Source organism: Aedes aegypti, chromosome 3 (genome assembly GCF_002204515.2).
Source record: "Aedes aegypti strain LVP_AGWG chromosome 3, AaegL5.0 Primary Assembly, whole genome shotgun sequence".
Taxonomy (NCBI): domain Eukaryota; kingdom Metazoa; phylum Arthropoda; class Insecta; order Diptera; family Culicidae; genus Aedes; species Aedes aegypti.
Genome location: NC_035109.1, coordinates 297,805,631 through 297,819,219, shown reverse-complemented (window position 1 = coordinate 297,819,219; position 13,589 = coordinate 297,805,631). Strand labels below are relative to the sequence as shown.

The 13,589-nt window shown below is 36.3% G+C and overlaps 2 protein-coding genes across 3 annotated transcripts in view; one reads left to right on the top strand and one right to left on the bottom strand.

Annotated features, from left to right (window-relative positions):
* The first annotated feature begins 819 nt into the window (after nucleotides 1-819).
* Nucleotides 820-13,589, top strand: part of LOC5571877 (cyclin-dependent kinase 12) — a 46,843-nt gene continuing 34,073 nt past the window's right edge. The window contains exon 1 of one of the 2 annotated variants that reach the window (XM_001659936.2): nucleotides 820-1,511. The gene's annotated coding sequence lies outside the window, so the exon portion shown is untranslated. The remainder of the gene's footprint in view (nucleotides 1,512-13,589) is intronic. The other variant, XM_021853034.1, reaches the window with a different exon arrangement.
* Nucleotides 3,365-6,138, bottom strand: LOC110679087 (tigger transposable element-derived protein 6-like). Its single transcript, XM_021853035.1, has 2 exons — nucleotides 5,731-6,138; nucleotides 3,365-5,666 (listed from the first exon to the last, which is right to left on the bottom strand). Exon 2 carries the CDS (start codon nucleotides 5,562-5,564, stop codon nucleotides 4,377-4,379), a length of 1,188 nt encoding a protein of 395 aa, XP_021708727.1. The 5' UTR covers nucleotides 5,565-5,666; nucleotides 5,731-6,138; the 3' UTR covers nucleotides 3,365-4,376.

Sequence of the window (13,589 nt, the reverse complement as noted above, 5' to 3'; positions counted from 1 at the left end):
TAAAACTCGAAAATTTGGCGCACATTCATCTCATTCATTTTTATCTTGCTTTACATATATTGAACTCCTTTTTGAATTTGAGTTGGAACTGGAGAAACCCATTTCACATTTTGAACTCCAACCCGATTCAAGTTCGACCGAATTACAGTTTGCTTAAGTTGATTTGTTCACGTTTTAGTCACCAACCAAATTCCTAAACAGACGACAATGATTCTACAATATTCTACAAATTGGAATGAACAAACTTCCAGAAAGTTTCAGAATACTCTGTCAAAGAGCTATTGTAGTGCTCCACAATTTGCAATTGTAATGTTCTAATATTAAATTTACCGTTGTAGTGCTCAACGAAACTTTTCGATGAAACATTTCAAAGCGTTACTGACAGACAGACAACTCTGGGATTTTATATATATGATGTGTTTTGTACTTAAACAAATGAAAAACATTAAAAAATTGAGTAAACATGTGTTTTTGGCCTAAACTTAACAGGGACAGGGCTTTAGGACCCTATTGAATCAAAGTTAGGTTGATTTGGGGCTCCTTGTGAGCTTCCGTGTCTGCTTTCCGTTCTTTTGGGGGGTAGACCCCTCGAATGACGTTCTGTGATGCTCATTTTTGCCTACCTACGCGCACCCTGCTCATTATGCTTGATGGCTGTCATCTTGTTCTGTCACTCGTTTCGGGCCTCGTTTGCGGGCCTTTTTGACGAAAGAAACGAACCGTCTTTCTGCCAGCGCCATATTGATCTGCGCTATTGCCCTCTCGCTCCCTCGCACGGGTACGCCCATCCTTGGAACGTTGCTCCATTTCATTTCGCATCGCGACGACGACGAGCAAGCACTTCATAATCGTCTTCTTCTCGTCGTGTCGTTCACTGACTGCTCTGCGTGCAGAACGAAGAAAAATCTGTCTGCTAACACTAGGAATTTTCTGATGAACTTTTCGACAACTTTTCTCGTTTCGGAACGATTGAAAAATGCCCGTATGCATAGCGCTAGTCGCGAGCGTTCGTTTGAATGTAAAATTGGCCGGCTAGTGCCCCGATCCAGCGGGTAAAATCCGGATCGAATAATTTCCGCGAGGAAGAAGAGTGGTGGAAATTTTTTCGTGGTTCGTCAAATCGAGTCAGAGCGAGAGAGGAACCATCACGGGAACACACCGCGACTGGAAGACATTTCGGACCCGAAGGCAAGTGGTGTGTGTTTTGTTACGTTACATTTCGGTGGGACACTGCCGGAGGAACCCTTGCGCCGGAAGTTACTCTCGTGAAGTGACCAGAAAAGTGGAACAAGAAGGAAGTGCTAGTGAAGTGAAGGAAAGTGAGTGCGATCTCCCTCATCCGGAAAGTGGAACGCATCGAAGGAAGCTTTGCGTCGTTTCTTCGTTTCGGGAGGCGTAGCGCCTACTATTTAGTGTGTATCAGTTTGGGTACTGCAACAGGGGAACGTCACTTTCGCGCTGTCACCCGGGGCAACAAATGTTTCGGCGGCGAAATCGGTTCCGGGACGGAGGTAAGTGGTCTTTCCGACTAGGTTAAGGATTCCGAAGGGATCATAGTGGGTGTTGATTTGTCTATGTAGTAGATTTATGTTTTCGGTGTCATTTACGACGATTAAATGTTTAGGTAAACTTTCTCATCAGGAGGGTTAATAACTAGTGATAAGACAGATTTATCAATCTTGTAGATAATTTGATGTCTACAGACATTACCTATGTTTAGCGAAAAGTGTAAATCATGTTAGTGTTCAGACATTATTCCAGATTGTTTATGTGACTTAAGTCGTCATCATCAGATGGATTCTATGTTCTAGTGCTGATCGATCGCAGTGTGCTTTGAGTTTGGAAGCCGAGGTGATTGAGTGATAAGCGACTGCTTAGATTTGACGACTTGGCTATATTCTTTGGGATAGTGATCCTTTGAAGTTATCTAGGAAACCCAAATGTTGTGAGTGAATTGGGTAAATGAGTGAAGATTTTGAGGTTAGGATTTTGACCCAATAGTGATTGTTGTATACCTAATGATACATCTGAGATAACAAGATATACCTACTTACTCCAGATGTTGTACTATCGTTGTATTATTCTTTATTACCGTTTTCATAAGGATTGCTGATGCAACTATCAGGTAATTCGGGTAGACAAAGAGCAATCTTCTGACTGTAGATAATCCAAACCCTTACTCGATGTTTCCCCTAACTCGAACTGGAATACGCGGCCCCTTCAACGTACAGTCAACTCTCCCTTACCGTGAACGTACCATATTTGACGCGGGTCCAAACTTGACGCATTTTCTAATTATTTTTATTATAAATTAATTCTAGTTCAGAATACCATTCAAAAATTTGTTCCTTAATCTTCATTTACATGTTGTTGTAAGAATTCAATCAAAAAAAGATTATTTTTGATTAATAGTAGGCAAAAAATAAAAATTATTGGAAAATGCATCCGACAAGTGCGTCAATTTTTTCATTCCTTAGTGAATGTGCTAAATATTGTTAATCAATTAGCATGAAAATATTGTGCTGTTTTACAGCAATATCATCAACAACAGTCAGTAATATTCTTTTATTCATAAATTGACGTCGACATTTTTCTATTTTTAAGGTTTAAGACATATTTTTGTATGAAAATCTTGTGCGTCAAATTAGGCACACAATGTTCCTAATTATTTGCTATTTTGTTCAGCATGTTTTGTTGAATCAAAAATAGGAAAAGAAATATTTATGGTGATTACATTCAAAAAATCCGTCCGCAGAACAACCCAATGCTTTATGTTATCACATGTAAAGGGTCATCCATAGATTACGTCACGTTTTTAGGAAGAGGAGGAGGTTCAAGGAAACGCAACGATTCATACAAAATATTCGCACTTTACATAAAATAAATGTGGCCAAGGTTGAGAGGGGTTGAAAATTGACCAATTTATCGCGGTTTATGGACGTCCCCTAATGTTTCAATGCGTCCGGAGGTGAGGTGTCGGTTCAATGGTTTGTTTCGTATAATTTATACAATAGGGGGTGTCCATGAGATACGTGTCACAAAAAATACCATTTTCTAGAAAAACCCCGCCCATCCGCCCTACGTCACACTTTTTATATGCAGCCTTCAAAAAACTTATATGATTCGTCACATCTTGCAGAACACCTCCTTCCCCCTAATAACATGATGTACTTTATGGATGACCCCATATATGGTTCTCGATCTATTTCGAGGCCCATGCTGCCGTTAGTTCTACGCATATTTGTCCCGCGGTCCATAAGGGTGACATAGAACATGGGACAAGTAGGCGTAGTTCACGTGTTATAAGTAACGAAGATTCTGAAACGGCCATTTTTGGAACCGGTTGTTTTCGTTCTAGTTTTTGTCCAATTTGTCCTTATTTTAGCAACTACCTTCCCCGTTCCAGCGCAATGTAGTTTTCAAACCTTTCCCTTGTCTGATATCGCGACGAAAATACATTGAAATAACAATAATGCTTAACTATGGATTGAACTCAATCGCCGGTTTTATTTTCTACACTAAATAAACGCATAGCAAAAGTACTACCGGATGACGTCATTCAAAACTTTTTCCAAAGGTTCTAATTTTTATGTCCACTCTAAAGCGCTTTTTTCAATTAATTGAACTATTGAATACTGAAACTCTTGTATATTTTAAACTTTAGCAATTATTTGTAAGTGCATCAAATAAGGAACATAGTGCGTCAAATTAGGCACTTTGAAGAATTGATGTGTCAATTAAGGAACCTAAGGTGTTCCACAAATAGTCAATCAAACATGAATAATAAAACGTTTAATATTTTTTTACTGATTTTCCCTAATTCTATAATAGTTGAGCTAGCATATGTTCAAATTTCAACAAAATCGGAAAGATTTAGACGATTTGACAAGTGTTTGAATTTAGAATTTTCTTAACCGCGTCAAATATGGTACGTCCACGGTAGGGGAAAGTGGGGCAGTTTGGCCACCTTAAGAAAATAATGTCGTACGACGTACGTGATAATGAATTACATTGTTTTTTTCAAAGAAATCAATGATTTACAATGTAAGAGCTCATTTCTGGTTAACTAGTATCGAATAAAGTTTCAAATGAGTGATATATTACACTTATAAAAAATGTAGATTTTCTTGCGTGTTCAGGTGCTGACGGGGTAATATGAGCACCCTGTCGGGGTAATATGAGCAGTTTTTATTTTTATTTTTTTATGCGATTTTCTTATACATTTTTATGATAAAAATAAAACATCGTTTACAAATAGATCAAATTCTTTTATTCAAGTAACCTTTTAGGATTTAAAGGTAAAGCAATTCATACGTTTGAATGAAAAAAAACAACATTTTCGCTCTCGCATAGAACGAATAACGAATTCAAGGCAGTCACTTACGGCAAGTCATACAGGACTCTGCGCAAAGTTTGTGAAACCAAATGTGGCATTTGCTACACTTTTCCCAATCACGTCCATTTCCTGACGAACTGAAGCAGATACCGCAAGTTTCACATTGTACATCTTGTACAATCCGGTTTTCTTTTTGTTGACGTCTTGGCTTAGGTGCGCCATGAGGACGCTTTTTTGAAGCTCTTTCTGATACCTTCAATTGCTTTATTTCCTTAGCAGCTTGTAGTGATCTTAGAGCATTTCGGTATGGGCTGGATGTCAGTTCTTTAGATTTTTCCTTCTTCCTACCACTCTTTCGTTCCTTCAATGCCATTTTGGGAAATGGACGAATTGCTGTTGGTCCTACGGAAAATGACTTGTTCAGCTGTGTCGAACGCTTTGTTGGAATCTCCGTAATTTTCTTGGTAGTGATGTCAACGTCATCGAATCCTAGAAATGGCCCATCTTCGTCGTCGGAATGGACGTCACACTGGGAACCTTCAACAGTGTTTGGGAGTGTTTTCGTTAGATCAATTGTTGCGAGGCCATCATTAACACCCTGAAACTGTTGTCGGTTTTTATCCTCCGTAGTGGTCTCATTACTCGAAGATCCACCGTTCGATGCCAACGGTATATCCGACACATCAGCTGGTGCGAAGTCATCGTCCGTAAACACTGCTCTGTTGAAAGGTGCGATGCCGGTTTTGTTGAATCCGTTCACTGCAACAGAAGCTGATGTTGAGCGAAGGTAAGCTTTTCCAAACAGTGCACTAATTTCATTCAGTGTGATGACCTTGCCTGGATTCATTTTTAAATACTTCTCGATTACTTGAGACAAATTAGTTTTAAGAGGTCCCATGAAGCTGACGTCAAGTGGTTGAAGTCTGTGGCTACAGTGGGAAGGCATGGAAACCACCGTTACATGTGAACGCTTGGCTTTATCCAGGAACTCCAAGTTCTTTGTGTGGGATGCATGTCCATCCAGTAGCAGCAACACTGGACTTTCTGCTGTAGGTCTTGTATGGGCCAAAAAGTGATCAAACCACGCAGAAAAATCGTCAATGGTCATCCAGCCCGTAGTATTACAGCTGAATAGTGTTTCCGGTGGTGCTCCCTTTTTCAATTGGCCCGTCAGTCGTACTCTAGGAAAAATAAGCATCGGTGGTATGAAGTGTCCTGCTGCAGACATGCATATGCAAGCCGTAGATAGGACTCCTCTATCTGCCGAAGCAATACATCCAACCTGACGCTTTCCTTTTAGGGAGATAACTTTGGACGTTTTTGTTTGAACCTGGAAGTTTACAAAATATCATTTATAAATGTTTTATAAGGTTAAGGTGTCAATAGAAACTTACGGTTAGAATCGACGTTTCGTCAACGTTATATATCCTGCTCGGAGGGAACCTAGTGTTGTCGAAAATGTCTTCCAAAACATCGAAGAATCCATTGACGGCAACCTTGTTGAACCCTTGTGCTCTAGCAACAGACGTTGACACTTTTGTAGCACCGAACCATTATTTCTACTTAATTTTCGCGAAAAACTTCCAAAAATATAGAGCCACGTTTTCTTGTACGAATGTAAATAAACTGAACATTTTAGGTTATGGTGCAGTTTGTCATGGCGATGACACCCCACAGAACGCTGCTCATTCTACCCCGACGTAACAGATAATTTTAATTTGTGTTATTTCATGTAAAAATAAATATTTCTGAATGAATGAATATACTAAAACATTCAAAAAATGTTCAGCATCATCATAGTACATAGCAAAATACAAATAAACTAGAACATAATGAATAAATTCTTATTTATGATGCCTCATTTCATATAAAAAAATGCCTTTTTTGCGACGCATTTTTAAACACTAAATTATTTGTTTTCTAAATTATTTTGTTTATCGGTTATTGTTGAAATTGAGTTATAATGGAAAGAATTGAATAGTATTGGCTTTGAATTATGTTATTTTTCTAGTTATCAGTACAAACAAACCATTGGCCATTTCACCCCATTGGCGAAATTACCCCGACGCCCCCTACTCAATTTTCTGTATCTCGATATCGAGTTAGAGAACCATAGTAAAAGTTGGTTTTCATGGCTACCTCGATGGTCCCTTGGATCGCATTTGCACTGGTGTTGAGTTCTATAAGTCGATGGTCCTTTCAGTATCGAGTTATGGAGAGTTGACTGTATGTATATGCACGGGTCTGTAAAACAATCGCAAACATGATTTTTATTCAAAAACTGGACAATTCATAAAAACTGAGTACATTCATAAAAATAGATTTCATTAGAAACGTACTTACAAAATAATATCGTAGGTGTTGGGACACTGAATGATTTTTTTATTTGATGAAAATAGAAAAAGCAGTTCAAAAGATAAATAACCCTAACGTCAAATTTGTTGATATTCGGTCATTTGAAAAAGGGGCTTCAAAATTATTCTTATAATGAATGATTGACTGTAGTCAAGAGTGCATACAGGAGTTGCTAAAATCAATTGTTGTACACAAAAAATATATATTTAAAAACAGAATATTGGCTATACCTTCCATAAAGTTTTCTATAGAAATGTGGATGTAAAATTCTTAAAAAAAAGTGTTGCAAAACGGTATAATATACACTCCCGTGCATAAGTTTGGGTTCACCCCCTCAAAAACATACAAAAGTGTTCTGTCCATATCTCTGTGATTACACGTCCAATTGAAACTCTCTAAGTCGCATTCGAAAGGCAAAGAGTTATTCTTACTTCGTATGTATTTTTCCAAAAACATTTTTTGAATTTTGTATACAAAATTTTTACTTAAAATTGTGATATTTTTCAAAAAACACACTGAAAATTCATATTCAATTTCCTCAGCATTGGGTCGACCAAATTTTTAAATCAAAGTGTCATTAGAATCGTAATCTTATATTCTTTGAAGAGACCCCACAAAATTTTGGCGGAAAAATCTGGAAAGTATTCAAAATCAATGAAACAGTCAGTCAAGTCATCGTGCAAAAGTTTGGGTTCACCCCTCAGTATGGTGTATCGTGCAAAAGTTTGGGTTCACCTGAACTTACCTAAATCTGTGAAATCTCAAACCGATCATGTACGCGCCATTATTTGCGCTCAAAAAAGCTTTAAACTGTTAAAATCGGTTGAAAAATGGCAGAGATATTGACAAAAATGATGTGCATGCGGCTCAGGTGAACCCAAACTTTTGCACGATTTGCATCATACTGAGGGGTGAACCCAAACTTTTGCACGATGACTTGACTGACTGTTTCATTGATTTTGAATACTTTCCAGATTTTTCCGCAAAAATTTCGTGGGGTCTCTTCAAAGAATATAAGATTACGATTCTAATGACACTTTGATTTAAAATTTTGGTCGACCCAATGCTGAGGAAATTGAATATGAATTTTCAGTGTGTTTTTTGAAAAATGTCACAACTTTAAGTAAAAAATTAGTATACAAAATTCAAAAAATGTTTTTGGAAAAATACATACAAAGTAAGAATAACTCTTTGCATTTCGAATGCGGCTTAAAGAGTTTCAATTGGACGTGTAATCACAGAGATATGGACAGAACACTTTTGTATGTTTTTGAAGGGGTGAACCCAAACTTTTGCACGGGAGTGTAGTTGTAGCGATGGTTCAATCACAAACAGTGCACTGTATTTCAGAGCAGATCAAAACACATTAAATTTCGATGATCATTATAACTATTTCAACAGTATTCTTACTTAAAATTATCTGTGCTTCTATACGCCCCTTTAATTAATTTCAAACATTTATTAAATTAAACTGCTTCTAAATTCACTCTATCTCTTTCAACAACTACTTTACATTCCGTCATTCTACCGGTCAAACAATGTATGCCCTCATCTAGGGTAACCAGCTTTACCTTCGCGCCAACAATAGTGGTGCTCAACCTGGGGCTCGCAAGCCGCATGAGGACCTCATAATCCGTAATTGGGACACGTAATATCGTGAAATACACATAATTTGTGTATTTAGGAGCTTATTTGATGAGCTCCTTATCACTTCAATTCGAAATAAACTTTAATATACAGTAGGATTCCGTTTTTGGCATGCTCCATTTTGGACAACCACCCCCCTACCCCCCCGATTTTGGCAACAAAATTAATCCGTTTTTGGCAACATTTTTGAATACCTTCAAAATTTATATTTTTTTATAGATATAATTGCAAGGGGGTGGTCACTCTACACACTTCGTTGGCACATATTTTTCCATGCTGTGCCTTCAGAGCGCCAAAGTGTGCCAAGCGTGCCAAGCTTGCTATTATTCCAAGTGCTATAAAAATCCATTGAACTGAAATTTCAGGAAAACATTCTCAGCAAACATTGACATCTGAAATTTTTTTTTCGTTTGCATCTCGTTGCGCAAATTTTAGAAGCCTTAGATAGAGTCATGATCGCTTGGGTAGAATTACACGGTATTAATTACGATTACTTCGGAGGTAACGGATGGTTTTGTTTCACAAGGAAAGACTTTTCGTAAGACGACGGCATTCCGGAATACGTTTCACGTAATATTGATAGGATAATAGTACGGGATGGCCAAATTACTTGTGTGACACATATATTACTTCAATGGGAAGGTTTTGGAAACGGCCCTGTTGTATTGGACCGATAATGAAAGGGCGTGGTGGAAGAGAAGGGATTGTATAAGGATCTGTGAGTGAATAATTGAATAATATCTCCTTTGACTGAGGAACGCAATGAGAGGTAAGTCGTTTTGGACCACTGAAAACCGTTGGACACATAGCAACGTTGATACTTTCAGGGAGGCAAGGGAGGACATTCCCATAGAATGGTGGTCATATTTGGCCGTTTGCCATAGTATTTTGTGTGTTTAATTTGATCTTAGATAACTCAACATATTTTTTACTCATTCATTCCAACTTCGGGATTCGATATGAGTTTCATCAAAAGAAAAAAAAACACTACAGGGTGGTGTCTTTTGTTCTCGTTCTAGAATAACTTTTTCACGTTTTAGCCCGCCTATCTCTGTCTGCAAAAGATGTTCTAATTGCGTCGCCTGCGGTATTCTTCTTCTATAGTTTACTAGTCTGTAACGTCGATCGAACAAAAATTGATAAATGAGGAATAAAAAAACACAATTACCACAATAAATAAGTAAGATTTTCCTGCTGAAATCATATACATTTTCCCATCATTTGACGGGAAGCAAACAACAAACGAATATCAATGGTTGCTAATAACAAAATTTCAGTTCACTGTGATTTTTATAGCGACCTTTTATGGAAAACTGTAATCTTTTATGGAAGTGCGCCTGGGTGTGCCCAAGCAGCGCCGGGCACATTATGTAGAGTGACCACCCCCTTGTATGATTGTGTCTTTTGTTTTAGTCATTTGAACAACAGATCAGCTTCATGCCTAACGCATTCCGAAGCTTCATCTTCATCGATATTCCCTCAAATCGCATCAACTACTAGGGCTCCTGTATGGGCTTATTGTATTCGAAATGGTAATGTATTCGCAAGGCTGGTAGCGAGTCACTTTTTAGTGCATTGGTCACTTTTCAAGCCAGTCATTTCAAAGTCTCTTTTTTCATCAAAAGGCTACTTTTTTCAACTTAATTTTTCATGACAAATGTATGAATTTAGGCTAAGTTTTGAGTTGGGTCATCAAAACTTCATGTCAGTATCAAAATATTGGTTCATGGGTTAATTGTGAAAAAGCTTGGAAAACGGTAATTTATTATATAGGTATTCAACGCTAAAATGCAAAACAAAGATGTTCTGTTAGAGAGTAAAAATTTATCATACTTATTAGGATAGACTTTATTTGCAAACCAAACCCTTAAAAATGAAATGGAAAAACCTGGAAAACCTGGAATTATCAGGGAATTTGATTCAACCTGAAAAAAAACCTGGAATTCTCAGGGAATTTCGTCTACACTCAGGGAAATTGTTTTAAAGCAGTAGTACATGGTAGTATTCAATCAAAAAAAATTCGGCTGCACCGCTATCAAAACGCTAGTTGACATATTAAATTCTTTTAACAGTTTTTAATTATTCAGCAGAAAACATATTTAGACAAGGAACATACCTTAAGATTGCCAAATTGGTATAGGCAAGTCAAGTTCCAGTTGGGTGTCGTTCATGAGCATATGAAACATAAGTGTAAACATTCTAAATTTTCTTCCAAATTCTTCTGGAATACTACCAGCGATTTGTCAATGGATGCTTAGAAGAATTCCTTCAGAACTTGGTTCAGCAAATCCTAGCGCAATCCAACGCATCCACAAACGTTTATTCCAGAGTTCAAAAACTGCAGTAATTTCCACAAAGATTTTCCCAGGATTTTCTCCTGATGCTTTTCCACGGAATTTTTCACCAATATTTCCTGTTGTTACTTTAGAAGATTTCTCACAGATCCTCTTTTTTATTCCAGATTTTGAAAAAAAAATCGTTTCGATATTTTTCCAAGGAACCCCCTACAATAATACCTATGCCTATTTTTCGTTTAGTCAAATTCATCCACAATTACTCTCAGGAATTGTTCCAAAAATCATTCAGGCATTGTTCGATGAAATCTATTATAAACTTTTCTTAATATTCCTCGATAAATTTGATCTGGGATTCCTCATTAAGTTCCCCCAAAACTTTCTCACTGCATTTCTTCAGCATTTCATTAAAATATTATTGCTGCAATTCAAAGATGTATCTAAAAAATTAATTAAAATTTCCAAATCAATGGATTATTCAAAACTTTATTCAAGATTCCATACTAGTTAATACTATAGCAATTATTACAGGAATTGCTCAAATCATTCATAGATAGTTGTTTTCATGGATTCAGTCCGAATTTTTCAAAACTACTTGTAGGACATTACTCCGAGATTGTAATTGTTTTCAGTTATCTTAGCAATTTAGCAAGAACATTCTAAGAATAATTTTATCAAAAATATAGGAGTTCTTTCAAAGATCCTTGTAGAAATTCATCAAGGCATACTTAGAACTCACATAAGATACATCAGAGGTTACTCTAGGATTTTATTTCGAAATTCCTCGTGCACATTTTTAACAGTTTTCTCCAAAACAATCTGAAAAATTTCCTTGACGTTTCTCTGGAGACATTCCTGTATGAATGACTAGAAAAATTCTTTTAAGACCTCCTTGAGTAATTAAAAAAAAAATGGAAGGATTTCTGAAGAAGTTTTGAATTCTTGAAGGTGCCCTCCTAATCGGGAATGCTGGAGGAAGTCATAGGAAAATCAATGGAATATTTTTTGGAGAATTTGATGCATAATTGAAACATGTCTGAAACGATCTTTGTAAGGATTCTTTATGGAATCTTCAAAGTAATTTCTGTAAAAAAAATCTAGATTGAATTTTTGAAGGTATTCAAAAAGATTTTTTTGGAAGAATTACTTAGAAAGTTCGTGATCCACAGTAAAACGAGCAGTTACACTTGTAATGTCACAAGGAATTTCAAAAAAGACTTAGAAATAGTCTTTTAAAAATGTCTGTTCAACTTAGGAATCTAACTCTCATGTCGTGGTACCTGTCAGGTTGCTTTTTGTATTCATAATTCATGTAAGTAAGACCTCGGTTTGGTTCGTAATTGTTTCTTTTTTTTTTTCAAACAAGAGGTCTCTCAAGTTTTTATTTTCAAGACGATAAGTCGCTACCAGCCCAGGGTTTTCCAATATGTCAATAACGAAAAAACATAAAATGTTCTACAGAGAAATATTCTGGGTATGTCACTGATGTTCATAAATCCTAATTTCATTTTAAACCAAAAGTTTTTTTTTGACTTTGATGATTAAAAGCATTTTCAGATCAGTTGATAAACATTCTTATTTTTTGTGGAAATTAAGTAAAAATCATCAATATTTTCTAATTGTTTTTCCTATGTTGCTTAAACGTTTAGAACAAAACAGATAGTTTTTAGAAAGGGAAAACATTTTCAAATTTATCGTTACATCATTTCTTTGAAAATATATTTTTGGTCATCTAAAACTAACTATTCGTCGATCATTTATGTATTTTGGAGAATTTTTTTAACCTGGACTTTTTTCAAGACCTGGAAAAACCTGGAAATATCAGGGAATTTCATTTCGGTAAAAGAGTAGACACCCTGGCGTTAAAAAAATCCAGTGTACTTTCTTTTTCATTATGCATATGAAACATATTCATGGGTTAATAATAAACAATGTTAATACAGAAATGCTTCGAAAAATTCTTCGATTTCATTGAATCGTTTATGAAACCATGCATGCCTTTCTTCAAAGAAATTTGAGATGTCAGATCCTCCTATTGGCTTTTTTGATTCACTTCGGCTGGACTTTTATTACAAGTTGACCGACTATAACCCCCAATGTCAAGTAAATCATGGAAGTGTCCAAGTAATTTTGACTGAACTATTAGAAGCTCAGTGCTAACAACTACTTTAGCAGCATAACTTAGAAAAACGGCCTATTAAGCCTATCGTCTATCGTCGTGCTAAATGTACATTCGGCCAAACGCATCTCCCATTAAACTTACTGATGTCACTCAGACAACCGTTTGTTCTCTCTTAGTCGGCGTTCGAAGGACGCGTCTATGATACATTCGTGTTTAATCAGTATATATTCGATCTTCTATCATCATTTTCAATTTGAAATATTGATTAATGCTCATGTATTATATTTTCCGTGTTATCTTGATCTAGTTACACAAAATATTGACCTTATTATGTAGCAGCGTTAAAGTAGAATCTAATAAAAATAAATAGATTCTTCTGTGAATAAAACATTTGACGGAACTTCATCCATACGCTTATAGTTTATTTTTGACTGACTCTTAAATTCTTATCGACTGGAAGTAAAGGGAAAGTTTTGGGATCTACACAGTTTACAAAGAATTCAACTTTAACGGTTTTTAAGGTGCAATTTTTTGGGAGTTTGGATGGAAATGAGAAACGAAAAAATTTCACAAGTGTTCAAAATTCTTAGTAAAATTTACAAAATAAAAGACACCAAATTTTGAAAATTGAAAATCTACTGAAAATAGGATTATTTACGTGAAATTTTGGAAGTACAATACAAATTTACAAATAAGGCACTCGACTAGACAGGCATACTTATTTCTCACTACAATAACTTTTTTCGGTACCACTTTTTGCTACCAGCCCTGGTATTCGCAATGTTTCATGAAGTCATGAAACTCCAAAAGTATCCCAAGTAACCACAAGCATTGT